The 27,859-nt window shown below is 39.8% G+C and overlaps 1 protein-coding gene across 1 annotated transcript in view; it reads right to left on the bottom strand.

Moving 5' to 3' along the window:
• CAP2 (cyclase associated actin cytoskeleton regulatory protein 2) overlaps nt 1-27,859 on the bottom strand; it is a 125,656-nt gene that overhangs the window by 63,624 nt on the left and 34,173 nt on the right. The window contains exon 4 of the mRNA XM_046004064.1: nt 3,168-3,245. Within this exon, the coding sequence (XP_045860020.1) occupies nt 3,168-3,245 (78 nt within the window). The remainder of the gene's footprint in view (nt 1-3,167; nt 3,246-27,859) is intronic.

The raw sequence follows: 27,859 nt of genomic DNA, 5'->3' as shown, positions 1-27,859 counted from the left end.
TTAAGTAGGCTCCACACCCAGTGTGGGGCTCACACTCATGACCCTGAGATCAAGAGTCCACATGTTCTACCAATGGAGCCAGCCAGAAGCTCCCTGCATTTTAAAGAGAAGGAAACATGGGCTGAGTTTAACTTTCTCTTCCCTCAGGTGGGCAACTTAACACACTGGTTTGGTTAGAATGGCTCAGCGTAAACAAAATGTATGCTCTACCAGATTAGTTTGCTGGTGGTCACTCAGAAAGAGAGAGTAAATTCTCCAATTTAAGGAGATGCTGATGAATTTGTTTATCCTGCATTTGGATTTTTTTTTTTTTTTGCGTTTGGATTTAAATTGCTAACGAGTAGATCCACATCCAAAGTTTCTACTGCTGATGACCCTCACAAATTAATATGTTTTATGAAAGCCTCAAATATATTTATACCCACGAGCAATCTGGATCTGTCATGCACCATGTAATTATCTAAAGTCCTAAGGTTACTATACTAAGCTTTCTTGCTTAGTTTAAGATGAACAAGTTATTAATAAATTAGATTCCTTCTTCATGTGTTAAAAAATCCATTAAGTGACAGGCACCTGCCTGGCTCAGTCAGTTACGAGTCTGCCTTTGGCTTGGGTTGTAATCTCAAGGGCCTCTCCCTCTGCCCCTCCCCCGCTCATGCTCACTCTTCTCTGTCTCTCTCTCTCAAATAAATAAATACAATCTTAAAAAAAAAAAAAAAAGAAAATCCATTAAATGAGTGCTTTAGGCAGAACACCAGGTGGGGCCATGCATATTCACTCAAAGATGGAGGAGTGGCCAGAAGGATCTCTCATCTCCCTTTCCTTCTAATTTCCAGACTGTATAAACACTGAAAGGACAAACCATCAGTTCTAGATTCCTGCTCTATACATAGAGTTCTAGATTCCTGCTCTACAGATTTCCTTTCAAAGTGCCAGTCCAAATAGAGATAGAAAAGAAAAGCAATAGAAGATATTCTCTCTCTCTCTCTCTTACTTCCAGAGGCACAAAAAACCCAGACTTTCCGGTCTTTTCAATAGAATAAAATCCATAGTAGCAGTCAATGACTATAAGCCATGTTCCCTGACCTTGGAAACTTAGGGTTAATTTTTTTCCCATTACTGATGGACATTAATTCCATTTGAGTGCACACACACACACACATACCCGATTTCAATTGTCTGGTCTTAGTAGCATGAGAAAGTTTGGAGAAAATAAGGAAAGTATAACTGGGAGGGAACAAGAATGCCTACTGTAGTTACCCACAGCAGCTACGGTTCACCACCCTGCTGCTTACCATTTGCTCCTGCAAGTTAAACAGGCCTACACGTGGTGAGCTGGGAGGGCAAGCTCCTGGCAAGCCTGTGGTGAGAGCCTTCCTTGGGGGTGATGTCTATGCATGGCTTCAGAGGCACTGGTCTAATGGAGATTATAATTTCAGTTCAGGGCAGAGTTTTGGGGTCACCCAGAGTGGAGATGATTAAAGCTCATGTTTCACATCTCTCCCAGGTAATGTGAGATGTTTCAATGCCAAAAAGAAACCACATCTCCCAATTCAAGTCGATGTCTTCTAAGGTTTTATTTTGACACACATCTCCTATAAATGACTGTGCAGGGTGGTTCTTCTTGCGCGTGGTGTCTGTGAAAAGGGCTTTGTATGGTGAGTAAGGGAATAGGCCCACAACTAGGTCTGGTGGCCTGGTCATTAATGTGTCCCTGAACTTTGTTTTTCATGCTTGTGAGTTAGAAATCACATATGTTCCCTTGGACAGCTACATACAGAAGAATGGAAATCAACCATTCTCTGACACCATACACAAAGATAAACTCAGAATGGATGAAAGACCTCAGTAGGAGACAGGAATCCATCAAAATCCTAGATGAGAACACAGGCCTCTTCATTAGCCATAGCAACTTCTTTCAAGATGCATCTCCAAAGGCAAGGGAAACAAAAGTGAAAATGAACTTTTGGGACTTCTTCAAGATAAAAAGCTTCTGCACAGCAAAGGAAACAGTCAACAAAACAAAGAATGGGACTACAGACAAAGGGCTGATATCCACAAAATCTATAAAGAACTTCTCAAACTCAACACCCAAAAAACAAATAATCAAGTCAAAAAATGGGCGGAAGACATGAATAGACACTTCTCAAAAGAAGACATACAACTGGCTAATAGACACATGAAAAAATGTTCATCATCATTAGCCATCAGGGAGATTCAAATCAAAACCACATTGAGATACCACCTGACACCTTACACTTACATGGCCGAAATTGACAAGACAAGAAACAACAAGTGTTGGCGAGGATGTGGAGAAAGGGGAACCCTCTTATAGTGTTGGTGTGAATGCCAACCTCCACTTTGCTCTTAATATCCACCATTATGTTTATATTAAAGTTTACTCTGGGCCTTATGTGGCAATGTGATAGTAGGTTAAAAGTTGTTAGAAACTGCACGGACTCTCTCTAGATGACCCACATATACAATACATTTAAGAAGCACTGGCTTAGCCTATCCACTCTATGAAATAGTAGCTAACCAAATTCATACATGCAATTTACAGATGATGATAGATGTGAATAAGTTTTGATGACAAAATAGCACAAAATGTGAACTAAAAGTTAGTAGTAAATACTTCCTTGGTTATAAAATGGTTGTGAGACTAGTAAAAAGAACAGGCTACATTCTCTTTTATGGCTAGTACTCCATGGCGTCTGTCTGTCCATCCGTCCATCCACCCATCCATCCATCCAATTATCTATCTCATCACATCTTCTTTATCACGGTGCCAGAGGGAAACTACACTTAATCGTGGTGATCACTGTGTAAGGCACAGAATTGTCGATTCACTGGGTCCTACACGTGAAACTAATATAACACCGTAGATGTCAACTTTATTTCAATAAAAGAAAAATACTAGGCTGCAGATGACATAAATGAATTGACCTTTTAAACAGGTGATGTTACAGTAGGAATTTGACCACAGTAAGATGATGAAGCAGAAGGAATGTTCCGCACTATGACCTTGATTAGAAACAGATCTACGTGCTATAGAACTCATCTCAGGCGTGACTCTCAGAGTGAATGGTTCTGCTGCCTCCTTTGTTGTCTGTCTTATACTACTGCCCATTCTCTAGGCAGCCCTGCCTCTCCAAATACACTCTTACCTCTTGGGGTTGTTGGAACTGCGAGGCCATCAGAAGGAAGGCCCGCTGGGCCTGGAAAGCGCTGTGCACCATCTCCGCCTGAGAACAAAGAAGACGGAAGTTTAGATGTTTGAGCTTCAGAACAAAGAATGACCATATGATCCAGCAAATCTATACCTAGGTACACACCCCAAACTGCAAACATACGTCCACACAAAGCCTTGCTACTGGATATTTGCAGCAGCATTATTCAAGATAGTCGAGATGGAGAGACAACCAGAATGTTCATCAAGGGATGAATGGATAAACAAAATGTGATATATCCATACAATGGGATGTTATGCGGCATTAAAAAGAGGCAAAGTGCTGATACGTGCTACCGTGCGGGTGATCCTTGAAAACATGCTGAGTGAAGGAAGCCAGTCAAAAAAGACCACATGTGTATGAGTCCATTGATATCAAATGTCCAGAATAAGCAAAGCTACAGAGACAGAAAGGACACTCGTTCTTGCCTGAGGCTGGTGGGAGAGAGGAATGGAGTACGTTTCTTTTGGGGGTGAGGTGGGAAGCAGAGACTGCCGATGGTTTTATAGCTTGGGAAATCTACTAAAATACCACTGAATTGTTCACCTTAAAAGAGCGAATGTTATTGTGCGGGAATGGCATCTCAAGAAAGCTGTTAAAAAATGTCTGAGCCCCAAATGCAATTGTTTTCAAAGGGTATTTCTCCTGTCTCTGTTTGCAGTGCGCCCAAACCTCTTCTATGCCTTCTGGTGGAAAGGAAGTTGTCCCTTAAATCGTCCCCATACACCTATGCTCACTGTGAGCCAGTGGCTTCTCCAATTATTCATTAAAACAGATCTAGAGATTTCAGCACTACCTGGACTGAACCCCCCCAGAAAGGAGCCAGGCAGGAGAGAGTGTTTCAAATACACGGCATCTTCACTATTAATGCTTTACTTTTTCAAGTTGAAAAAGTTACAGAAGAGGACCAAGAAGAAAAGGATCCCAGATTTTTGTATCACACACAAGTGACCATTTTGGCACCCTTCTTCTAGTTCTTAAGAAAATTCACATAGCTGGGGCGCCTGGGTGGCTCAGTGGGTTAAAGCCTCTGCCTTCGGTTCAGGTCATGATCTCAGGGTCCCGGGATCGAGCCCCGCGTCGGGCTCTCTGCTCAGCGGGGAGCCTGCTTCCCTTCCTCTCTCTCTGCCTGCCTCTCTGCCTACTTGTGATCTCTGTCTGTCAAATAAATAAATAAAATCTTTAAAATAAAAAAAAAAGAAAATTCACATAGCTATTTTCATAAGACTAAGCATAAGGATTTAGAATAATTTTTAAAGGCAGAAAGTTACAAATATTAAGGTTTAAAAAAAGTCTCACATCTATAATCTTTATTAAAAATAGATGAACACTACTGTGCTATCTTTTAAAATACATATATGCACACGGACCTTTAAAAGATGGGACCATACCCAAGGTACTATTTTTTAAAATAAAAAGTATACATTTTAACTATGGTTGAATAGTAGAGATGAAAGAGACAGAATTGGTAAATTACAAGTTTCTGTACTATAGTAATTATTAAGTTCTAAATGATCATTCCAAGGGAAAAATATATATATAAAAATTTATATATAAGTATGTAAATAGATATAATATTAAGAGATTCGAATAATTATGTATTTGCATTTTAAATTACATGGTGTCATTTTAGACAGTATTTTAGACAGTATTGATTGGCTCCTTACTGGCAAAGATAAGAATATAAGTACATTCTTATGTTTTCTCCTATTTCTGATATCCTATCTTCCATATTTTTGAGTTATTATTTTTATTTTGCACAATTAAATAGCATTCATAGTCTAGCTGGAACATCAATCCACAGACTCAAGGACAGGGGCTACATTTAAATCCACCTCGTGGTTCTTACCAGTCATTTTACCATGATTTCTCCATTTCCGGATTATTCTGAGATTTTTTTTTATTGGCCGAACTTCATTATGAATTCTTTTTTTTTTTTTTTTCAAAAAGATCTCAAAGTTGCTTTTAGTTCTTCAGGTCTGGACATATCTCCCTGTCATCTTTCTAGTTTAATAGCATCTGTGCTGAATGGAACCTCCTTGGGTAACATTCTTCATCCGTTTTCAGATAACACGGCACTAAATGTACCCACAGAGAAATCTGAAGCCAGCTGGTTTGTTTTTTTTCCTCTCTTGCAGAAAATTGGCTTTTTCTAGTTTGACACCTGAAGAATTATTTCTTTATCCTTGGGATTTAACAGCTTAGCCATGATGTGTTTGGGTTTTGAGCATTCTATATTATATCTGCTGGAGTAGGTTTGGCTCTTCATTCATTTCTAGGAAAATTTTTCTTTTATCTTTCAAGATACCTCTGTTCCACTTGTTAGAATCTCTCTTCAGGGACTCCAATTATTATCTTCAGATTGTGTGATGTTTGAGTGTCTTCATATCTTCCACATTCTCTCTCTGCCTTCAATTTCTTTGTCTTCATCTGTATTTACTGTGATCCCATGAATACAGTTCTCTACTGTGAGTGAACAGATTTCCAACAGGATCTCTCATATACATTCACCTAATCTATGTATCATTTCTGTGTGGATGTCATTTTTGTTCTTCACGTGTTAGACCTTCAACTTCTCTTGCATTTCACTCCCACCGTTTTATCACCTTGTCTTTAAGCTATTTACTTATTTATTTATTTAAAGATTTTATTTATTTACTTGACAGAGATCACAAGTAGGCAGAAAGACAGGCAGAGAGAGAGAGAGAGGGGAGGAAGCAGGCTCCCCGGGGAGCAGAGAGCCAGATGTGGGGCTTGATTCCAGGACCCTGGGATCACGACCTGAACTGAAGGTAGAGGCTTTAACCCACTGAGCCACCCAGGCGACCTGTCTTTAAGCTATTTAAAAATACATTTATAATCTCATTAATTCTGGGAGTGTAAATTATACTCTAATTAAGCCATTTTGAGGAATCTGTTTCTGTTCCTTACGTTCCATTTTCTCTGAGCATGAGCCAATGCCTTCCCTCCACATGCAATATTCCTTTCTGATGCACTACTTCTGGCTGCCATGAAGGTGTGTCCATGAGTCCTTTGCTACCATATTGTGGGTTTCTTTATTTTCCCTTTCAGTGCTCTATCAAACTCTTTAAGGGCCTGATGGACTGGGACAGGAGAGGGATAGCTCAGTGAGAAGATGTCCAGTCTTTGAGAATTTGGATGCTAGTCAATCTTCTGGTTGTATTTTGAATATCCTAAACCACGATTCACTCCACATCTTGGCTATTGTAAATAACGCTGTGATGAACAAAGGGGTGAATATGTCTTTTTGAATTACTGTCTTCATTTCCTTTGGATAGATGCCTAGAAGGGACGTTGCTGGATTGTATGACAGTTCTATTTTTAATTTTTTGAGGAACTGCCATACTGTTTTCCACAGTGGCTACACTAATTTACATTCCCATCAACAGCACACAAGGGTTCCCTTTATATCCACATCCTTGCCAACACTTGTTATTTCTTGTTTTTTTTTGGATAATAGACATTCTGACAGGTGTGAGGTGATATCTGGTGGGTTTTTTTTTTAAAGATTTTATTTATTTGACAGATAGAGATCATAAGTAGGGAGAGAGGCAGGCAGAGAGAGAGAGAGGAGGAAGCAGGCTCCCTGCCAAGCAGAGAGCCCGACGTGGGGCTCGATCCCAGGACCCTGGGATCATGACCTGAGCGAAAGGCAGAGGCTTTAACCCACTGAGCCACCCAGGCGCCCCATATCTGGTGGTTTTGATTTGCATTTTACTCATGGCTAGTAATGTTGAGCATCTTTTCACATGCCTGTTGGTCATCTGTAATTCTTTAGAAAATTACTGTATTCAAGATGTCTGCCCATTTTTTAATCAGATGATTTTTGACAGTGGGTTGCATGAGTTCTTTATATATTTTGGGCATGAACCCCTTGTTTGATACATCATTTGTGAAAATCTCCCATTCAGTAGGTTGCTTCTCATTTTATTGATGGTTTCCTTCACTGTGCAAACCTTTTTAGTTTGACATAGTCTCACTTGTTTATTTTTGCTTTTGTTGTCCTTTCTTGAGGAGCCAAATCCGAAATCCATTGCTACCACTAATGTCAGAGTTCAATACTTTTGTTTTCTTCTAGGAGTTTTATGGCATCAGGTCTACATCTAGGTCTTTAATCCATTTTGAATTTATTTTTGTGTAGCGTGTAAGGAAGTGGTCCAGTTTCATTCTTTTGCATGTAGCTGTCCAGTATTCCCAGTCCCACTTATTGAAGAGACTGTCTTTTCCCCATGGTATGCTCTTGCTTCCTTTGTCATAGATTAACTGACCATATAAGTGTGGGTTTATTTCTGGGCTCCCCATTCTTTTCCACTGATCTATGTGTCTAGTTTTGTGTCAGTACCATCCTGTCTTGACTACAACATCTTTGTGCTATAGTTTGAAATCTGGGGCTGGGATACCTCCATTTATGTTCTTTCTCCAGATCACTTTGGTTATTCAGGGTCTTCTGTGGTTCCATAAGAATTTTAGAATTATTTGTTCTAGTTCTGTGAAAAAATGTCATTGGTATTCTGATAGAGATTGCACCGAATCTGTAGATTGCTTGAGGTAGTATGGATATTTTAACAATATTAATTATTCCAATCCATGAAAACAGTATCGCTTTCCATTGATTCATGTCATCTTCAATATCCTTCATCAATGTGTTTTAGTTTTCAGAGTACAGGTATTTTACCTCCTTGGTTAAATTTATTCCCAAGTATTTTATTCTTTTTGGTGCAGTTGTAAATGAAATTATTTTCTTAATCTCTCTTTCTGCTATTTCATTATTAGTATACAGAAAAGCAACAGATTTCTGTATATTGATTTTGTGTCCTCAACTTTAGTGAACTCATTTACAGTTTTTTGGTGAAGTCTTTAGAGTTTTTAATATAGAATCACATCATTTGCGAATACTGACAGTTCTATTTCTTTCTTTTCATTTTGGATGCCTTTTATTTCTTTTTCTTGCCTAATTGCTGTGGCTAGGATTTCTAATACTATGTTGAAGAAAAGTGACTAAAGTAGGGGGAAGTGACTAGTTTTTGTCATTCCACTTCATTAACATGTTCTGACATTTGACAAATTTTCTAAAATTTTTACCTTAAAAATATTTCTTATTCTTATTCTTGTTTCTAATTTTTCTTGTTATTTCTCATTCAAGGATTTTTTTTTTCTGAGATAAAAAGCTTCAGCTCAAACCAAGATTCTTAGACCATTTCAATAAAACAACAAATTCAATCACCAACATAATAGAGTAAGTCTCACAAATATTTAAATGAGGGTATATTTTCCATTTTGGAATATACCATCTTCTCTTTTATTTGCCCCGGTACTCTGACTGCTGGGATTATATTGCTCAAAATCTCAAAATTTTGGATGTTCCTTAGGGAGGAACAGAGGATTTTCAATATTTACTCTTCTGGAGGCCATTATGACCTTATGAATGTAAAGTTCTGAGCTGTGTGAATGTTCATCCATGTATCAAAATGTGTATTTTCAGTGTTTCAGTAGGACTTCTGTCAGTCTCTAATGACCACATTTCCAAAAAGAAAACTATGTTGAACAACAGTGGCAAGAGTGGGCATTCTTGTCGTGTTCCTGATGTCAAAGGGAAGGCTGTCAGCTTTTCCCCATTGAGGATGATATTTGCTGTGGGTTTTTCATAGAGAGATTTTATGAGGAATGTTCCCTCTATCTCTATACTTTGAATTGTTTTTATCAGGAACGGATGCTGTATCCTGTCAAATGCTTTTTCTGCATCAATTGAGAGGACCATGTGGTTCTTCTCTCTTCTCTTATTGATTTGTTCTATCACATTGATTGATTTGTGAATGCTGAACCACCCCTGCATCCCATGGATAAATCCCACCTGGTCATGGTGGATAATCTTTTTAATATACTGTTAGATCCTATTAGCTAAGATCTTGTTGAGAATCTTGGCATCCCTGGACCAATATCCCGGGATATTGGTCTGAAATTCTTTCTGGTGGGGTCTTTGCCTGGTCTGGGGATCAGGACAATATTGGCTTCATAAAAAGAGTCTGGAAGTTTTCCTTCTGTTTCTATTTTTTTGAAACAGCTTCAGGAGACTAGGTATTATTTCTTCTTTGAGTGTCTCCAGGGAATCCGTCAGGTTCTGGGCTCTTGTTTTTTGGGAGGTTTTCGATCACTGCTTCAATCTTGTAACTAGATATTGGTCTATTCAGGTTGTCAATTTCTTCTTGATTCAGTTTTGGAAATTTATAGTTTCCAGGAATGCATCCATTTCATCTAGGTTGCTTAACTTATTGGCATATAACTGCTGATAGTAATTTCTGATGATTGTTTCTATTTCCTTGGTGTGTTAGTCATGATCTCTCCCTTTTCATTCATAATTTTATTAATTTGGGTCCTCTCTCTTTTCTTTTGGATTAGTGTGGCCAATGGTTTATCGATCTTATTCTTTCAAAAAACCAGCTTCTAGTTTCGTTGATTGTTCTACTATGTCTCTAATTTCTATCTCATTGATCTCTGCTCTAATCTTGATTATTTCCCTTCTTGTGTGTGGGTCTGGCTTAATTTGCTGTTGATTCTCCAGTTTTTTTTTTAATATTTTATTTATTTGACAGAGAGAGACACAGTAAGAGAGGGAACACAAGCAGGGAGAGTGGGAGTGGGAGTAGCAGGCTTCCTGCTGAGCAGAGAGCCTGATGCGGGGCTCGATCCCAGAACCCTGAGATCAAGACCTGAGCTGAAGGTAGATGTTTAATGACTGAGTCACCCAGGCACCCTGATTCTCCAGTTCTTTAAGGTGTAAAGAGAGCTGGCGTATTCTGGATTTTTCTAATTTTTTGAGGGAGGCTTGCATGGTTATGTATTTCCCCCTTAGGACCACCTTTGCTGATACCCCGAATTGCTAAGGAAATGTTGAAAAAGAAAAAACTGGGGCATCACGTTGCCTGATTTCAAGCTTTACTACAAAGCTGTGATCACCAAGACAGCATGGTGCTGGCATAAAAACACACAGACCAGTGGAACAGAGTAGAGAGCCCAGGTATGGACCCTCAACTCTATGGTCAAATAATCTTCGACAAAGCAGGAAAAAATATACAGTGGAAAAAAGACAGTCTCTTCAATAAATGGTGCTGGGAAAATTGGACAGCTATGTCTAAAAGAATGAAACTCGACCATTCTCTTACCCCATACACAAAGCTAAACTCGAAATGGATAAAAGACCTCAACGTGAGACAGGAATCTATCAAAATCCTAAAGAAGAACATAGGCAGTAACCTCTTCAACATCGGCCATAGCAACCTTTTTCAAGATATGGCTCCAAAGGCAAAGGAAACAAAAGCAAAAATGAATTTTTGGGACTTCATCAAGATTAAAAGCTTCTGCACAGCAAGGGAAACAGTCAACAAAACAAAGAGGCAACCCACGGAATGGGAGAAGATATTCGCAAATGACGCTACAAAGGGCTGATATCCAAGATCTATAAAGAACTCCTCAAACTCAACACACACAAAACAGATAATCATGTCAAAAAATGGGCAGAAGACATGAACAGACATTTCTCCAACGAAGACATACAAATGGCTAACAGACACGTGAAAAATGTTCATCATCATTACCCATCAGGGAGATTAAAATCAAAACCACACTGAGATACCACTTTACACCAGTGAGAATGGCCAAAATTAACAAGACAATAAACAAATGTGTTGGAGAGGATGTGGAGAAAGGGGAACCCTTTTACACTGTTGGTGGGAATGCAAGTTGGTGTAGCCACTCTAGAAAACAGTATGGAGATTCCTCAAAAAATTAAAAATAGAGCTACCCTTATGACCCTGCAATTGCACTACTGGGTATTTACCCTAAAGATACAGATGTAGTGGAAAAAAGGGCCATCTGTACCCCAATGTTCATAGCAGCAATGGCAACAGTCACCAAACTGTGGAAAGAATCAAGATGTCCTTCAACAGACGAATGGATAAAGAAGATATGGTACTTATATACAATGGAGTATTATGCCTCCCATCAGAAAGGATAAATACCCAACTTTTATATCAATGTGAATGGGACTGGAAGAGATTATGCTGAGTGAAGTAAGTCAGGCAGAGAGAGTCCATTATCATATGGTTTCACATGTAGGACATTGAGGGTTGGAGAGAAGGGAGTTGGGGGAAATTGGAGGCAAGATGAACCATGAGAGATTGTGGACTCTGAGAAACAAACTGAGGGTTTTGGAGGGAAGGGGTGAGCCTGGTGGTGGGTATTATGGAGGGTATGTATTGCATGGAGCACTGGGTGTGGTGCATAAACAATGAGTTTTGGAACACTGAAAAGTAATAAAATTAAATAAAAGAAAAGAAAACTATGAAATAAAGCTTTCCATAGCTTGGATATAAATAAAATAATTGTACTTCTCCTGGCCACAATAACACAGAGGTATTGTCCTCATCTATGACAAGCCTTGCAGAGTTACTAAATTATAGTTGCTGTGGAACAGTAATTTAGGATTACCTGACTTCTGTAGTTAAAACTGCTAACTCTGAGGGGGTATTGACAATATTTTTGTACTTATCCTAAGATGAACACTATCAGTAGCATTTTTTACTTTCCCTAGAAATACTGTTTAGCCTGGTGCTAGTAATTTTCTGGTGGCCTGATTAGCAAAATGGCCAATTTCATTAATTAGAGTTCTTCCCCAAACAGTCTTTCACTCAACAAAAGGGGTGGAGGTTGGAGCAGAGAATGGCTCAATACCTAGATTCTTGCTTCAACTCTCCCTTTCACTTTGCTTATGCAGAGAAATCTACAGAATCCACAGAATCTTCAGAAAGATTTCTCCTACCAGTTCCTTGGAACTCTGGGCATAATTAGCAGACTGTAAACCACATTCATATTTAACCTCATCAGTCCATGTTTCAAAGGATTTTCATTCTACACTTGAGATATCCTGGTCCACCTGCTTCTACAGGAATGTTCTGTGAGTCCCCTCAACCAGACAGCATCCTATTTAGGAGCAATTTTACTAAACCTGCTGAGTTCTGAGAACTTGAAAGGGAGAATTTGGCTCACTCAGGCAGTTCAAAACATTGTGAAAGAAAAAGCCAAACGTAGGGATTTTCAGTAACAACAAATAATTGAGGGTTTTTGCTGAGTTTGTCCATCACATGTGTGCAGGGCTCAAGAGCCTCAATGACCTTTGTGGGTGTCTATGTGCATCTATCTATCTTCCTGTGAGCACGTGTGTGCAGAGAGAAGAGGGAGACTTTGGTAAGAGTCAAGGCTACACATTTTATTTCAACTCGAACAATTATCATTTAGGTAACTGGGATTCTTGGGTAGATGGAATGGTGGACCATCTTGTTTTGTGCTCCTAGGGGACAGAGTAGGAGAACGAATTTTGGTAGTCAATTTAAAGCAGACCTTGGGACTAGAAGACCTGAGCAAATATGACTTATTTCCATTTAATCTCTTCAGGAGGAGAGAGCTGGCTCCTGGGGGAAGCCTAAGTGATCTCTAAATACCCATCAGATCTTTGCATTGTTTCACTGGGAATGCTACAGGCTGCAAAGTACTATGTGGATGAAAAAAGGAACAGGTGCAACTGGGAGAAAACGTGTAAGAGACACAGAAGAGATGAAAAAGTACCCAGCAAGGGTACCCGTAATGAAGGGATTTCCAGATCTTCTGAAACAGTATTATCCTTCTTCTTGAGACCCGACAGTGAAGGGAAGAGAGTTCTCCTCTTCTAAGGTCAGGGGAATGAGCATCTGCTCTTTGGGTGCAATATGCCGGCTGGGAAGGTCATGGTCAATGCTATCCTCATATTCCTCCCTAATTAATCTGCCAATGCCCTATATTTTACAATCAGAGATAATGTATTTTTAGGTTTTATTCCTTAGGGGCCTCTAATCAGGGGCCTTGAACTCTAAAGGGGAAGTTCGTTGAGTTTCAGCCAATGAAGAGCCTTTAAAGAGGGACCTGAGAGATGAAAGAAAAACAAGAAAATGAAATGATGACAAGAGGTGATAGATGATGAAGACAAATATCACCACTTCATGATTTTGCTGTAAATAAACTGGAATTGTCTAATTTTGTAAAAATGAACAACGGCACCAACTCTATAAAGTCAGATTATAAAAGGCATCTGGGTTGACATATTAAGAACCATAAAGAGGGTGTACACCAGGGCTTCTCAATCTTCAGTGTGCATTATATTCACCTGGATGGGTTTTTTTTTAAAAGATTTTATTTATTTATTTGACAGAGAGATCACAAGTAGGCAGAGAGGCAGGCAGAGAGAGAAGGAAGCAGACTTTCTGCGGAGGAGAGAGCCAGATGCGGGGCTCAATCCCTGGACCCCAGGATCATGACCTGAGCTGAAGGCAGAGGCTTTAACCCACGGAGCTGCCCAGGCTCCCCATCACCTGGATGGTTTGTTAAAACAGATTGTTGAGCCTTACAACCAAGTTTCAGATTTGGTAGGTTTGAGTGAGCCCGAGAACTTACATGTATAACACAAAAAGAAACACATAATTTGAATAGGTCTTTATCTGTTAAAAAATTCAATTAATAATAACCTTTTAAAAATGGAAACCATCAGGCCCAATGGGTTCATTGGTGAATTCCACCAAACAAGTATATAAATTTCCCACGATCTCTCTTAAAAGATTGAATCAGAGGAAACACTTCCTAAATTATTCCATGAGGCCAGTACTACCCTAATACAATTAATTTTTTAAAGATTTATTTATTTATTTATTTCAGAGAGAATGCATGCACAAGTGGGGGGTGCCCACCGGAAGAGAATCTTCAAGCAGACTCCCACTGAGTGTGGAACCTGACGTGGGGCTGGAACTCACTATCCTAAGATCATGACCTGAGCCGAAACCAAGAGTCAGACACTGAACTGACTGAGCCACCCAGGTGCCCCACATTAACTGATTTTCGAATACTGAACCAGCCTTGTGTATCTGGGAAAAATTACACTTGGCCATGGAATCCACTTTCTTGGATTTGGCTTGTTAATATTTTCTGAGGATTTCTGCACTTAGTTCATGAGAGATATTGGTCTGCAGTTTTCTTGTCTTACAATACCTTTTCTCATTACACAATGCTCTTCTTTATCCCTGGTAACATCCCTTACTTGGAAGTCTGCTCTGTTTGAAATTAATACAGGTACTCTTGCTTTCTCCTGATTAATGTTAGCATAGTATATTTTCTGTATCCGTTTATTTTTAATCTGTATGTGTCTTTACATTTAAAAGAGCTTTCTTGTAGACAACAAGTAGTTGGGCCATGATTTTTGATCCACTCTGACAATCTCTATCTTTTAATTGGTGCATTTAGACCACTGACATTCAAAGTTATTACTGCTGTCACTGGATTAATATCTACCATATTCATTATGGTTTTCCACTTGTTGCCCTTGTTATTTGTTCCTATTTTTTTGTCTTCTACTCTTTTTCTGCCTTTTGTGGTTTTAACTGAGCATTTTAGATGATTTCACTTTCTCTCCTTTCTTAGCATATAAGTTATATATTTTTTTCCTTTTTAAGTGGTTGGCCAAGAGTTTGTATATTAGCAATATACAACTAATCCAAGGTCACTTTCAAACAACATTATACCACAGTAGCATAAATACCTTATAGTAACAAAATTATCTTAATCTCTTCATCTTGTCCTGAGTATCACCGTCTTTTCATTTCACTTATATATATACACATATATCTATATATATATGTGATACATATGCACATAATTCAATATACTGTCTCTATTATTATTATTTTGAGTGAATTGTTATACATTAGATCAAGAATATGAAAAATAAGTTTTTATTTTACCTTCATTTATTCCTTTTTGATGTTATTCCATTATTGATGTTATTCTATTATTTTTTCATTTCCTATAATTTGAGAATGATATGCTGGGGTATAGTTTTTGGGTATTTATCCTACTTGGTATTCCTTAAGCTTCCTGGATCTGTGGTTTGGTTTCTGATGTCAATTTGGGGGAAATTCTCGGTTACCATTGTTTCAAATATTTTTTAAAAGATTTTATTTATTTGACAGATAGAGAGATTACAAGTAGGCAGAGAGGCAGGCAGAGAGAGAGAGAAGGGAACAGGCTCCCTGCTGAGCAGAGAGCCCAATGTAGGACTTAATCCCAGGACCCCGAGATCATGACCTGAGCCGAAGGCAGAGGCTTAACCAATGAGCCACCCAGGTGCCCTCAAATATTTTTTTCTATTCCTTTCTCTCTTTAGCCTCCTGGTATTCCCATTATACGTATGCTACACCTTTCATAGTTGTCCCACAGCCCTTGGATATTCTGTTCTGTTTTGTTTGGTTTTTGTTCGCTCTATTTTTTGAAGATTCTACTGATATATCTTTTAGCTCAGAGATTTCTTCCTCAGTGGTGTGCAGTCTACTAATAAGACCATCAAAGCCATTTTTTGCTTCTGTTGCAGTACTTTTTAATCTTTAGAATTTCTTTTTGATTCCTTCTTAGGATTTCTGTCTCTCTGTTTATTACCCATCTGTTTTTGTATGCTATCTACTTTTTCCATTATTGTCCTTTACAAATTAATCACAGTTATTTTAAATTCCCAATTTGGTAGTTCTAACATTGCTACTACGTTTGGTTCTGATGTGTGCTTTGTTTCTTCAAATTCTGTTTTTGTCTTTTGGTATGCCTTGTAATTTTTTTTTTTTTTTTTTTGGATAGCCAGATATGATGTACTAAGTGAAAGAAACTGCTGTCAATAGGACTTTAGTAATGGACTGGTGAGGCAAGATGAGGAAGTGTACTTTAATCCTACAATGAGGTCTGGATCTTTTAGTGAGCCTATGCCTCTGGACTGTGAACTTCCTAAGTGTCTCTCACTTTTTCCCCTTTCTCCTTAGATGGGACAGGGTGGTTACAGGCAGCTAGACTTGATTTCTCTTTCCCATGTGGAAGACTAGAGTCAGCTAGAGTTGAGGATTTCTCTTTCCGAGGTCAGCAGGGCTCTGACAATACCCTACACCAGGGTATGCCCTGATTAGTTTCCACGGAGGGCAGGGCTTATTGAGAACAGAGTGCTCTGGCTAATTCCAAAATGCTTGTTTCCCCTCTCCCCTTGCCAGAAGTCTGGGGATACTTTTCCTCCATATTTACGATGGGAACGTGGTTGAAATGCTATGGGTATATCTCCCAGTGTTGTGGGGTACCCCAATAACTGGGTCCTCTTGGAGTTCTTAAATCCCAGAGTTGTCTGCACTGAGCTTGCAACAATCCACCAATTACAGTTCAGGTTGTTTTCCTACCCAAGCATTGGTGGTAGTTTCACTCCTGAGTCTTTGCTCCAATACACCGGCATTCTGTCTATCACCTGTTTCTCTGATCCTGGGCACAGCAGTTTGCCCTGTGTCCACCCTTCTCTTATAGATCCAAAAAGAGTTGCTGTTCTTTTCACCTGTTCAGCTTTTTACTTGTTCAGGATGGTGTTGTGATTTTTAAGCTCCTTACACATGGAACCAGAAACTAGAAGTCCTTCTTCCACTTTTTTTTAAAGCAAGAAAAAACTTATTCTGTTTAAATTTTCGGATATTTTTGAACTTCCATCCCACTTCATCCTCTTGGTGACAGAGCATCTCATCACCTGCTATATTGTATATATTATTTACATGGGATTGCAGATAAGGTGTGTGTGTGTGGGGGGGGGGGGGTTATGAACCCAGAGGTGTTATGAACTCCTACATGGGAAATGCTTGGGGACAGTTATCTGGTGGAAAGCGTGGCAGAACAATGATGATGGGGGCAGGGGTCACTAAGAGACTATGATAAAAACTCTATTTACTTGGATTGTTTCTGTTTGTTAAAATAACAAAGTTGTATGCTTTTGTCCTCATTACATGACATTTTATTCTTTGTACTTATGGTTATTTTTATCATACGTATCTTGGGGTACTTGTAGGTACTTACAGAGATTACTGAGGCAGGGAATGAGAGCAACACTCAAACTGCCACTTTATGTTGTCGCAGCCAAGAATAAACCATGTGAGGATGGGTTGTTTCTTCATTATGACTTCTTGAGTTCCTATGGAACTATGGCTATTCTATATAAGTTTGGGGAACAGCCTTGTCTCTTCCCAAGGTGCCATCAGGAAGAGGAATAAAGCAAGCCAGTCGACTTGTCATTAATAAGGAAACATGTACATCTGTGTATGTTAAAACCTGCTCTGAGGGCAAATTTGCTCAGCTAGTGATGCCATCTAAAGCTACAAATGAAGACTTGAGAAATCAGACAGACTACTTGTTGCTGAACCTCAAATTGCCACAGTGACATGGGAGAAGGGCCAAGTTTTGCTCAGACTATGACTGGTCCCATCATTTCAGTCAACATCCTAATGTCTCACCTGGACTATCTGTGCACGTCAGGGCCTGGCATGTGTCATTTGTCCTTATACATATGGCTGTCACAGATTACAGTGCTGATTCCAACTTACTGAGGAGAAAACAGGACTTTGAACAAAGTCCTTATGAAATAACTATGCCATGATATCAATGGCAGTTATCTCTGAGTAGTGAAATTGTGAGTGGTTTTTGTTCTCTTCTTTATACATTTGTTGTCAAATTTTTCTTCAACAAACATTCAAATTTTATTATCGGGAAAAATATGTAACAGATATAACTGAGTAAGACTGAAATTTATTATCGAATGTCACAATCAAAATGTATTTTCTGAGTACCTACTAGGTGCCTGAGTGCTACCAAGTCTAAATCAGGGAAACGGATCATGAACACAGAGAATGTTTAATGAACACGAGTGGTACGTGTTAAGGTGCTAGTTGTACGGAACAGAAAACAAACATCCAGTCTGGTATCACCAACCCACGACTGAAAAGGTAAGCTTGACAACATTTGGTTAGCCCGACAACACACAAGAAGCATTCTCATTAAAAGGGAACATATTCTTTTTTGAAGAAAAGATTTCCTTCTCTGTAGAACTCAAGAAGCACACTGCCTCGAATTCAGTCATTTCTAGGTATCATTCCCATTCCCGTTAGCATGGCTCTCTGGCCCTTCAAGACAACAGAGTTCCCTATGACTCAGCCACAGCTGCCTTTTTCAAGTATCCAGTGTGCACGCAATAACATGGAGTCTAAATTTACAGTCTGACTAGGGGAAGGAAGCAGTAATGTCACACTCCACTTACTTAAAAATATGTTGGCAATGCTCTGTTAAATCATAGAGACAAGTTAATTTAAAGACTGGCCCACTCAAATACCAAACACGTTCAGTCAATTTCAGGCTCTACCTTTGTCAAAGTATATATCAAAAGGGCAATAATTTTAGATTAGATAATTGTTATAAATTAGTATTTTTACTGCCCTTACAGTTGGCTAATTTCTTCTCCCCCAATAATTCCACTTCCATTGGCAGAGAAAGGAGGCATGCTTATTGAATAGAGCTAAATAGTTTTGCAGTCTGGAAAGCAAAAATGAGTAGGTAGATTAAGAATGTCAATGTTAGGGGTGCCTGGGTGGCTCAGTGGATTAAGCCGCTGCCTTCGGCTCAGGTCATGATCTCAGGGTCCTGGGATCGAGCCCCGCATCGGGTTCTCTGCTCCACAGGGAGCCTGCTTCCTCCTCTCTCTCTGCCTGCCTCTCTGCCTACTTGTGATCTCTCTCTGTCAAATAAATAAATAAAATCTTTAAAAAAAAAAAGAATGTCAATGTTAGACTACCAGGCACAGTTTATAAAAAAAGTAATCATTCAGGCACTGATAATAAAAGAGGTTTATTCTTCATTAATAGGATTGTTGCCTTGGCAACTCCAACGCACATAAGTATTTACATAAACCACGGTGCAGAGTTCTGATGCTAGGGAACAGCTCCAACGGGTCCCTTCTTACATCCATGCCTGAAATCTTTTATTATACGGTTCAGCTACCTTAGCGGTCTCAATTCAAGTGACTCAACACTCAAGCAACCCCACCCAAAACACGTCATATATCCAGTCCCAAAGAGGAAAGTTAAACAAATTACTTGGTACATCAAATACTATGTAAAAGAACTGATAGATGGTTTTCTTTTGCAAAAAAAGATGATTTATATGGGGAAGAATAGCTTTGCTTTTATCTCCCTGCACATCCAGCAGAGGGCAAAGCATTTTTAAAGAGCAAATATCATGAATATTAACATGCATTCAAATCATACCTTGTTTCCCTAAAATTCTTATTTTCCTAGTTCGTAACTACCACCAAATTGCATAAAGCACTTTAAGACACCATGAGAGTATGAATCAGAACCATGTGTGTTGTGGAGGGGGGAGGGGGGAGAAAGGGCAAAGAGGAACAGGAAGTATTAGGAAGTGCTTGCCATTGACCTAGTACTTCCAATTGTAGGAATTTTCTTTCAGAAAATAATATCCACTGAAATTTTGTTTCTAATGGGGAAAAACTGAAAACAAGTCAAATGTTTCTACTTTTTAAAATGATGATAAATGATACCAGATGCCCAGCCTTGCAGGGATGGGACCAGGGTGACCCTGGTGAGGAGGGAAGGCATGCTCCCTCCTTATTTGGGTCTTACCTGGGTCACCTTAGTCCAGGCCCTGCATTCTTGTAGGTACATTATTTCTCCTAGATACGATTTTGATTGTTTAAATCAATTATGGTGGAGCCATATAATGAAATACTACACAGTCATTAAAAATGGTAACACAGGGGCGCCTGGGTGGCTCAGTGGATTAAGCCGCTGCCTTCGGCTCAGGTCATGATCCCAGGGTCCTGGGATCGAGCCCCACATCGGGCTCTCTGCTCAGCAGGGAGCCTGCTTCCCTTCCTCTCTCTGCCTGCCTCTCCACCTACTTGTGATCTCTGTCTGTCAAATAAATAAATAAAATCTTTAAAAAAAAAAATGGTAACACAGGGCGCCTGGGTGGCTCAGTGGGTTAAGCTGCTGCCTTCAGCTCAGGTCATGATCTCAGGGTCCTGGGATCGAGCCCCACATCAGGCTCTCTGCTCAGCAGCGAGCCTGCTTTCCTCTCTCTCTCTGCCTGCCTCTCTGTCTACTTGTGATCTCTCTCTGTCAAATAAATAAATAAAATCTTTTAAAAAAAATGATAACACAGACCCCAACACACTGGCATGGAAAGAGGTCCAGAACATGTGGTCTAAATTAAACAAGCAGTGTACAAAAATAGAATGTGCAGAAGACTTTGCAAAATCTCTAATATAAAAACAATCGCTGTAGTTTAAAAAAAAAAACAACAAAAACTCCTCTAAATAATCCACTGTTGCGGTTTATATTTAAAAAGGCCAAAGATCTGAAAGAAAAACATTCAGTATTTCTTGAGGCATGGGAATAAGGGAAAAAGGAAAACACCATTGTATGTTTAAATTCATTTGCTTTTCTGACAGGTATGAATATTGTTCCAAGTTTGTATTCTGCACAGAACCATTCTCCTAAATTAACTTTATTTTCAAATTCAATCATTGTGTAGCTAAAAAATACTTGGCAGATTGGCTCTTCTCCAAATTTTTAAATTTGTTTTTCTAACACTTAAGGAATTTAATGCATTGTATCAACATGTTTAAACCAAATCTTTTGACTTGGTAAGCCAGAACTGCTTCATGGTTAATGAACTTCGGGTCTACACAATTGTGAAGGACACTTGGTTGCTCTAAGATCACTCCAAAAAATTAGGGACAAGGTTATCCTTATTCTAGAATGCACTGTGACACTAAGCATTGTCCCCTCACTCGTGTTATGTAAGCCATATTCATATTTAACTTCCATGCATGTGTACATGCCTTGTGTCTCCGAGTAGGTCTTGAAGATGAGGCCCGTGGGTACCTACATAAATGGGTCTTTATTACAACAGAAACTCAGTAACTACTGCTTAATAATGAATGACTTAAATTATTGGATAGTGGGTTGGTGTAGTGCAGAGATCATGAGCTTTAGACCTTCAGATAGGCCCGAGATAGAACCCAACTCTACCCTTTCCTAGATGCATGGCCATAAGCAAGTTACTCAATCTTTCTTCATTGTTGTCCATCTTAAACAGTTCGCCTACTGACCAAGGAACGTTTGTCAAACTATGCAAAGTGCCCTCACCTAGCAGGCTCTCAACGAAAGCTAGTTCTCTTTCCCCTTCTTTACACTGACCATCTCACTAATATGGAAAATAAAAGTAAGTCACAGAAATAAGAGTGATCTCCAGCAACTACAAAATTTAGCTAAGAATCAGATTTTGTTCATTCATCAACCATATCTATCTAGCCAACATCAATCCATCTAGACTGAGCTCTTCTTAGGAACACTCAATCCATGCACGGTCTTTGATTGACACCTGTTCCCCAACTCCCTATGGATTCCCAGGCACCCTGGACCCGTGACCACAAGGGTGCCCGGCAGCCAAGTGCTCAGGATCAGTGGCGCCACCTGGTGCCTGCATTTTCTCTTCATTTGTCTTTTGCTGCTCAGTGAACTCCCTTTCAGACAAAACCTTGATTCCAAGATTTTTTCCCATTACTGTCAAATATTCCTTTTCCTCTATTTTGATGATAATAGTAACACATACATGATGTAAAAAGTTCAAAAGATTTGAATGTTTAGGAAGTAAAAGTTTTCATTAAGTCCAGACACCCCCAACCCAATGACCATTGTCAACCCAATGACCATTGTCAGCAATTCAATGAATATCCTTTCAGACTTTATTTTTAATAAGACAAATCTTTCTTAAAGTGTACATACCACCTCTTTAATCTCCCCTCAATTTCGGCTCAGTTATCCTCAGAAAATTTATTTTCTTGCCTTTGGAACTAACCATTTTGCAGTTTATATTACTGTTTCCCTGCTTCATTTAACTAAAAGCACAGTGGAAGAATTTTTTTTTCTAGCATTTTGCATTACGTAAGTGCCGCTCAAAAAACATTTGGTTAAAGGTTTTTCTTTTTAATTTCTCATCTGTCACAGACTGATACTTTTGTAAAATAATAAAAGAGCCTTACTAGAAAAATAAAAAGAAGAACCAGACAAAGTACAAGTCCTAGTTTTTTAAATTACCAGATTTAGCAGACTTAAAATTACTCTGTGGGATTGCTAGCAAAGTGTTCAAATCTTACAATTTCTGTCCTTTTTCATGGCAGACCGTTAGCAACAAGACTGTAGATCTCAGTGGTCTGCGTACTGCACATGGAAGAATGTTCTTTCATGTCTTTGAGCAGGAATTGAACCCCCTTTGCTTATAATAGGCCTATGGGCAAATGTCTTCCAAGTTTCTATGAACTAATTTAAAAGTGAACTCTGGGGCGAGAGTCCCCATTTCAAAGTCTGGGATGGTCAGTATTTCGATACATTGAGACAATCCAGTCAGTTTTTTACTTTTCATCCAGACGTTTAAAATTATAAAAAGACAGCTAAAGACTCTTGGAACCTGGGAATGTTGATTATTGGAAATTATATGACAAAGTACCATACAAAAATTTAATGTCCCAACTGGCCCCTTAGGACTCTACAAAGTTACTTCTCACCCAATCGCTATCATTGTGAATGTTCATGATCAAAGGGGAAAGTAATATGCCAAAACCCAATCCAAACAGAGAAAACAAACAACAGTCTATTGCTTTTTAAAATCTGGGCTTTAGTTTAAAATACAGTAAAGTTCACAAAAAGATCTTGTCTCAGAGCTCATGGGATTTCTACTGGTAGTGACTACAAGTCACAACATTGATGGATTTTCACATGCTTATAAATTCTCATTTAGACCTTATACCTGTCAGAATGGCTAAAATAAGAAAGACAAGAAATAACAAGTGTTGGCGAGGATGTGGAGAAAAGGGAGCCCTTGCACACTGCTGGTGGGAACGTAAATTGGTGTAGCCACTCAGGAAAAGAGTACAGAGGTTCTTCAAAAAATTAAGAATAAAAATACTATGTGCTCCAATAATTCTGCCACTGGATATTTACCCAAAGAAAACAAAAACACGAATTCAAAAAGATACACGCACCCCTATGTTTACTGCAGCATTTACAATAAATAGCCAAGATATGGAAGCAACCTATGTCTATTGATAGATGAATGGACTAAGAAGGTACACACACACAGCAATACCACACAGCCATAAAAAGGGATGAGATCTTGCCATTTGTGATGCGGTGGACCTAGAAGGCACTATGCTAAATGAAATAAGTCAGACTGAGAAAGATGAGTACCATATGAGCTCACCCATATATGGAATCCAAAAAGCAAAACAAATGAATAAACAAAAACCAGAAGCAGACCTATAAAGCCAGAGAACAAACTGATGGTTGCCAGAAGGAAGGACAATGGGGGGATGGGCAAAATGGGTGAAGGGAAGTAGGAGATACAGGCTACCAGGTATGGAATGAGTTAAGTCACTGGAAGAAAAAGCACAGCATAGGGAATATAGTCAATGACATTACAATGTATCAGGACAGATGGCAGCTGCGCTTGTGGTGAGCACAGCGTAACCAGTAGAGATGCTGAATCACTAGGCGGCACACCTGAAACTATGTAACATATGAGTCAACTATCCTCAAATAAATTAGAGAAAATTCTCATTTAGCTTTTCTTAATGAGAATGAAAGGAATGAGGGAGGTACTAGATAAACTGTCAGGTCTATGAGAAATTCAGGGTATGAGCGCGTGTGTGTGAGATAACAAAAATCTACGGAGTCTATGTTTCTCTAAATTTCACATGATTCATGACTTTAAACTTGGCCTTGATCTCTTGTCAACTGTTAGTCTGGGATATTATTTTATCTACACGTTCAGCCACGGTATGTTCATCCCTACATTGGTTCAATAATTCATTAATGATTTGATTCGTTTATCAAACATTCATTTTCATTCGTTCATTTAGCAAGCACGGATGAGCCTGTGGGTACAGTGCTAGAGGCTGAGAGGTCAGAGGAGAGCAGCATACTTCTAGAACCTTGTCCTAAACCCCAGCACCAATGAGTGAGCCCCAAATTATCGGTAAACATACTACATTTCCGTATATTAATCAGTTTTAGTGAAATTAACCAACTGAAAGTCAGATATCAATATTCCAGTTGCCTTAGGAAAGTGTTTTCCTGGGGCACCTGGCTGGCTCAGTCAGTAGCACTTGTGACTCTTGATTTTGGGGTTATGACTTTGAGCCTTGAATTGGGCATAGAATTACTTTAAAATAAAATCTTAAAAAAAAGAAAAAGAAAACAAGTGTTTTCTGAAAGGGAAAAGATTTCTACTGCAAACACATATGAGTGATTAATGATTAATTTTTTGGAAGGATAATGGAAATAGAATAGTGTATTAGTTTCAGGTATACAATATAGTGATTTGGTATCTATACACATGAGGAAATGGTCACTGCAATAAATTAGTTAGCTGTATTCCCTATGTTGGACATCGTAATCCCATGCCTTATTTATTTTCTAACTGCAAATTTATACCTCTTAATCCCCTTCACCCAGTTTGCCTACCTCCCCACGCCTGTCCCCGATGGCAATCACCAGTTTGTTCTCAGCATTGGTAAGTCTGTTTCTCTTCTGTTTGTTTTGTTTTTTAAATTTCACATGTAAGTGAAATCCTATGGTATTTGTCTTTCCGTCTGACTTCTTTCGCTTAGCAAATAGCCTTTAGGCCCAACTATGTCACTGCAAATGGCAAGGTTTCACTTTTTTTTTTTTTAATGGCTAAGTATATATATGTATATACACATACATACAATGGATTGTTATATATATATGCATCTCTTTTAATGAACAATAAATTATTGATTCACTGAGAACCCTCTTTTCGTTACATCACTAAAACATCTTATATTTGACACATTATAAAGAGTTGGGTTGTAATATGTCATAAAATGTATAAACTCTCATATTTTTTTAAACTCTCATATTTTGAAACTTATACTTAAACCACAACCTAAATACTAACTACACTAATAAATAATAATAGAAATACTACTACTAAAAGAAAGAAAGCATATTTTGTATTTGCCTTCCACACAACTAACAAAGCTGCAAACATATTTCCTACAATCTGAGGGAGTCTTGGGCCCGACATCTGATATATTTGCCCGAGACTGTTTTTTTCTCATACGTAGCTAATACAGCGTGACAAGGAATTCTTAGGCACGTAGTGGATATGCACATGTGCGCGTGCGTGTGTTTTGTGGGGATGGGTGCACGGATAGAAATAACAAGATAATCTAAATGAAATCAGGCCATTACTTTTAGACAAAGTATTAATTTTCAGATGCTGAAGCAGCCTCCGGGCGGACAATTAAGTTAAAACAAACAACAAATGTTTCGACTATTGGCATGGTTTTAGGAAGAAGGAAGGGCAAGGAAAGAGAAGGGTGAGGACAAGGACATGAATTTTTGCGGCACGAGGTGGTATGATTCAATTCTGACATGGCAAGCAGTCCTCTGAGAGGGTGCTGCCCGGGAGAAAACCGGCTGGAGAGAAGTTGCTGGTTACCCTGGGGAACTCCTGACAAAGTGGCCTGAGTTGCACACTCTTGCTAGGTTTCTACACAGAGCAGGGCCATTCGCACGAGACTCAGTCACCTACTTTGTCTTGGTAGAGGCCAAGAGCAGCCAGCTGCTGGGGGACAGGTCTGCCCCCGCCCCCCAGCCCACCCCCCAGCCACAGCAGGCCTGAGCACGCTCAGAAGGCATCCCTGCTCTTCATGTGGTTCGTACGAGCAAACCCAGAACAGACAGGGATAACCCGTGTAGCATTCTCCATCGTTCTCCTTCAAGAAGAAGAAGAAAAAAACATTCAGGCAAAGGTTTAGTGAAAGCAAATTGACTGTTTACTGTTCAGGAAGGAAAAAAGAAAGGCAGGAAAAAATCTTCACCTGCAAGATTCACGGCACCTGATTCATTGCTTCAGCAAAAACTTTGGGTGGCGTTTTAGTTTTGGGAGAAGGGGAGGTCTTGGGGGTTAGCGATGCCTGGGGCCCTTCAGGAGATGTTTGGATTCTAAGACCAGTTTCTCACCAGCTGGTCCCCAAAGCTCCCAGTGCACCATGAAACGAGAATGTGCAAGGGAAGAGACAGGGCTTGTACGCTCCAAACTACAAGGCACTTAAGTTGAAAAGGGGTCCCAGGGAGGTCCCACTAAGGCTAGCGACCTAGCAGGAGTGGGCTGTGCGTCAGAGCATGGGCTGGGTTGCAAAGTATGTGTCCAATGCTGAGAATAAAAATTCTTCACATTCTTGGGAAGAAATGAGGACAGAAACAGATCTATCTGTGACCTTCTGGAATTCTGCAAATTTGACGCCCAACAGCACAGTGAGTCCAGGCTGAGACCAGGCTGGTGTGATGGGGTGGAAGCCAAGACCCGCGTGGGACACCATGCGACTGTCCTGCAGGCCACCATTCGCCCTGTTGCCTCACTCAGCACTGCTCTGAGGAGAAGCCTGAATACATGAGCAGTGGTGGGATGCCGCCCCCTCTTCAGCCCTGTCCTTGCATGGTGGGCATCCGGTAGGGGCAGTGGGAACCGCTATGGAGTGCAGAGGCTGGGAGGAAGACGGCAGTCAGTGCCACGTGCTTCTCACTGGGGCTCATTCCCCACAAAGGTGATGGGGGACACAGTTGCCAAGAGTCAAAGACGGGTGTCTCCCCACCCAAAGGATTGCAACTGGGGAGACCAGACTCCCCGCTCTGCACCAGGTCACGGTTCATCACTCAGCCTATCACTGATGTCACCCAACCTCTCCCGTGTGAGGAGGGAGGGAGCGAAGTAGGAAAGAAGGGTGAGAGGGAGGGAGAAGGAAACAGAAAAGGGATATATATTAGAAGGGATGATTTTAATGCATCTCCGTCTCTAATAATTCTGATAATCGTTAACTGGCTAAGCCAGTAAGAAAGAAAAGTCCCAACTTGACGTCTGTATGACTTCTAGGGGCAGAATTCTTGCCACAAGTCATTTTTTGGATCTCTGCCATTTGGAGAATGTGAAAGACATACAGATCCTTTGGGCTTGGAATTGCCAAAGTACTCTATGTCTAGTTACTGTAAAAATAAATGTTTCAAATGAAGCAATTAGCAGGGAACTAGAAGTTAATGGGAGAAACGACTTGGCTGAACGTGAGTGGGAGAGTGAAGGAGGTCTGTGTAGAATGGGATGTTGGTGGAGTCAACCCTTGACCTCTGCTTCTGATGATTTGGGGGGTGTAGTGAGGGCAGAAGGGTTCCTATATTGACCCAGGTTATAAAGCATTTAAAATGCAAAAATATATATATTTTTTAAAGTAGGCTCCATGCCCCACATGGGCTTGAATTCAGGACCCTGAGATCAAGCCCTGAGCTTGAGGTCAAGAGACAGATGTTTAACCAACTGACCCACCTGGGCATCCCAAAGGGTCACTTTTTTTTTTTTAAAGATTTTATTTTTTTATTTGACTGAGAGAGATCACAGGTAGGCAGAGAGGCAGACAGAGAGAGAGGAAGGGAAGCAGGCTCCCTGCTGAGCAGAGAGTGCGATGCGGGGCTCGATCTCAGGATCCTGGGATCATGACCTGAGCAGAAGGTAGAGGCTTTAACCCACTGGGCATCCCAAAGGGTCACTTTTTAAATGCGTATGAATTAAGGAAGAAAAGGACACAATGAGAAACATAA

The sequence above is a fragment of the Meles meles genome, chromosome 5, assembly GCF_922984935.1.
Source record: "Meles meles chromosome 5, mMelMel3.1 paternal haplotype, whole genome shotgun sequence".
Classification (NCBI taxonomy): Eukaryota; Metazoa; Chordata; class Mammalia; order Carnivora; family Mustelidae; genus Meles; species Meles meles.
The sequence above is the reverse complement of the archived record's forward strand: the minus strand, read 5'-3'. Positions and strand labels throughout refer to the sequence as shown.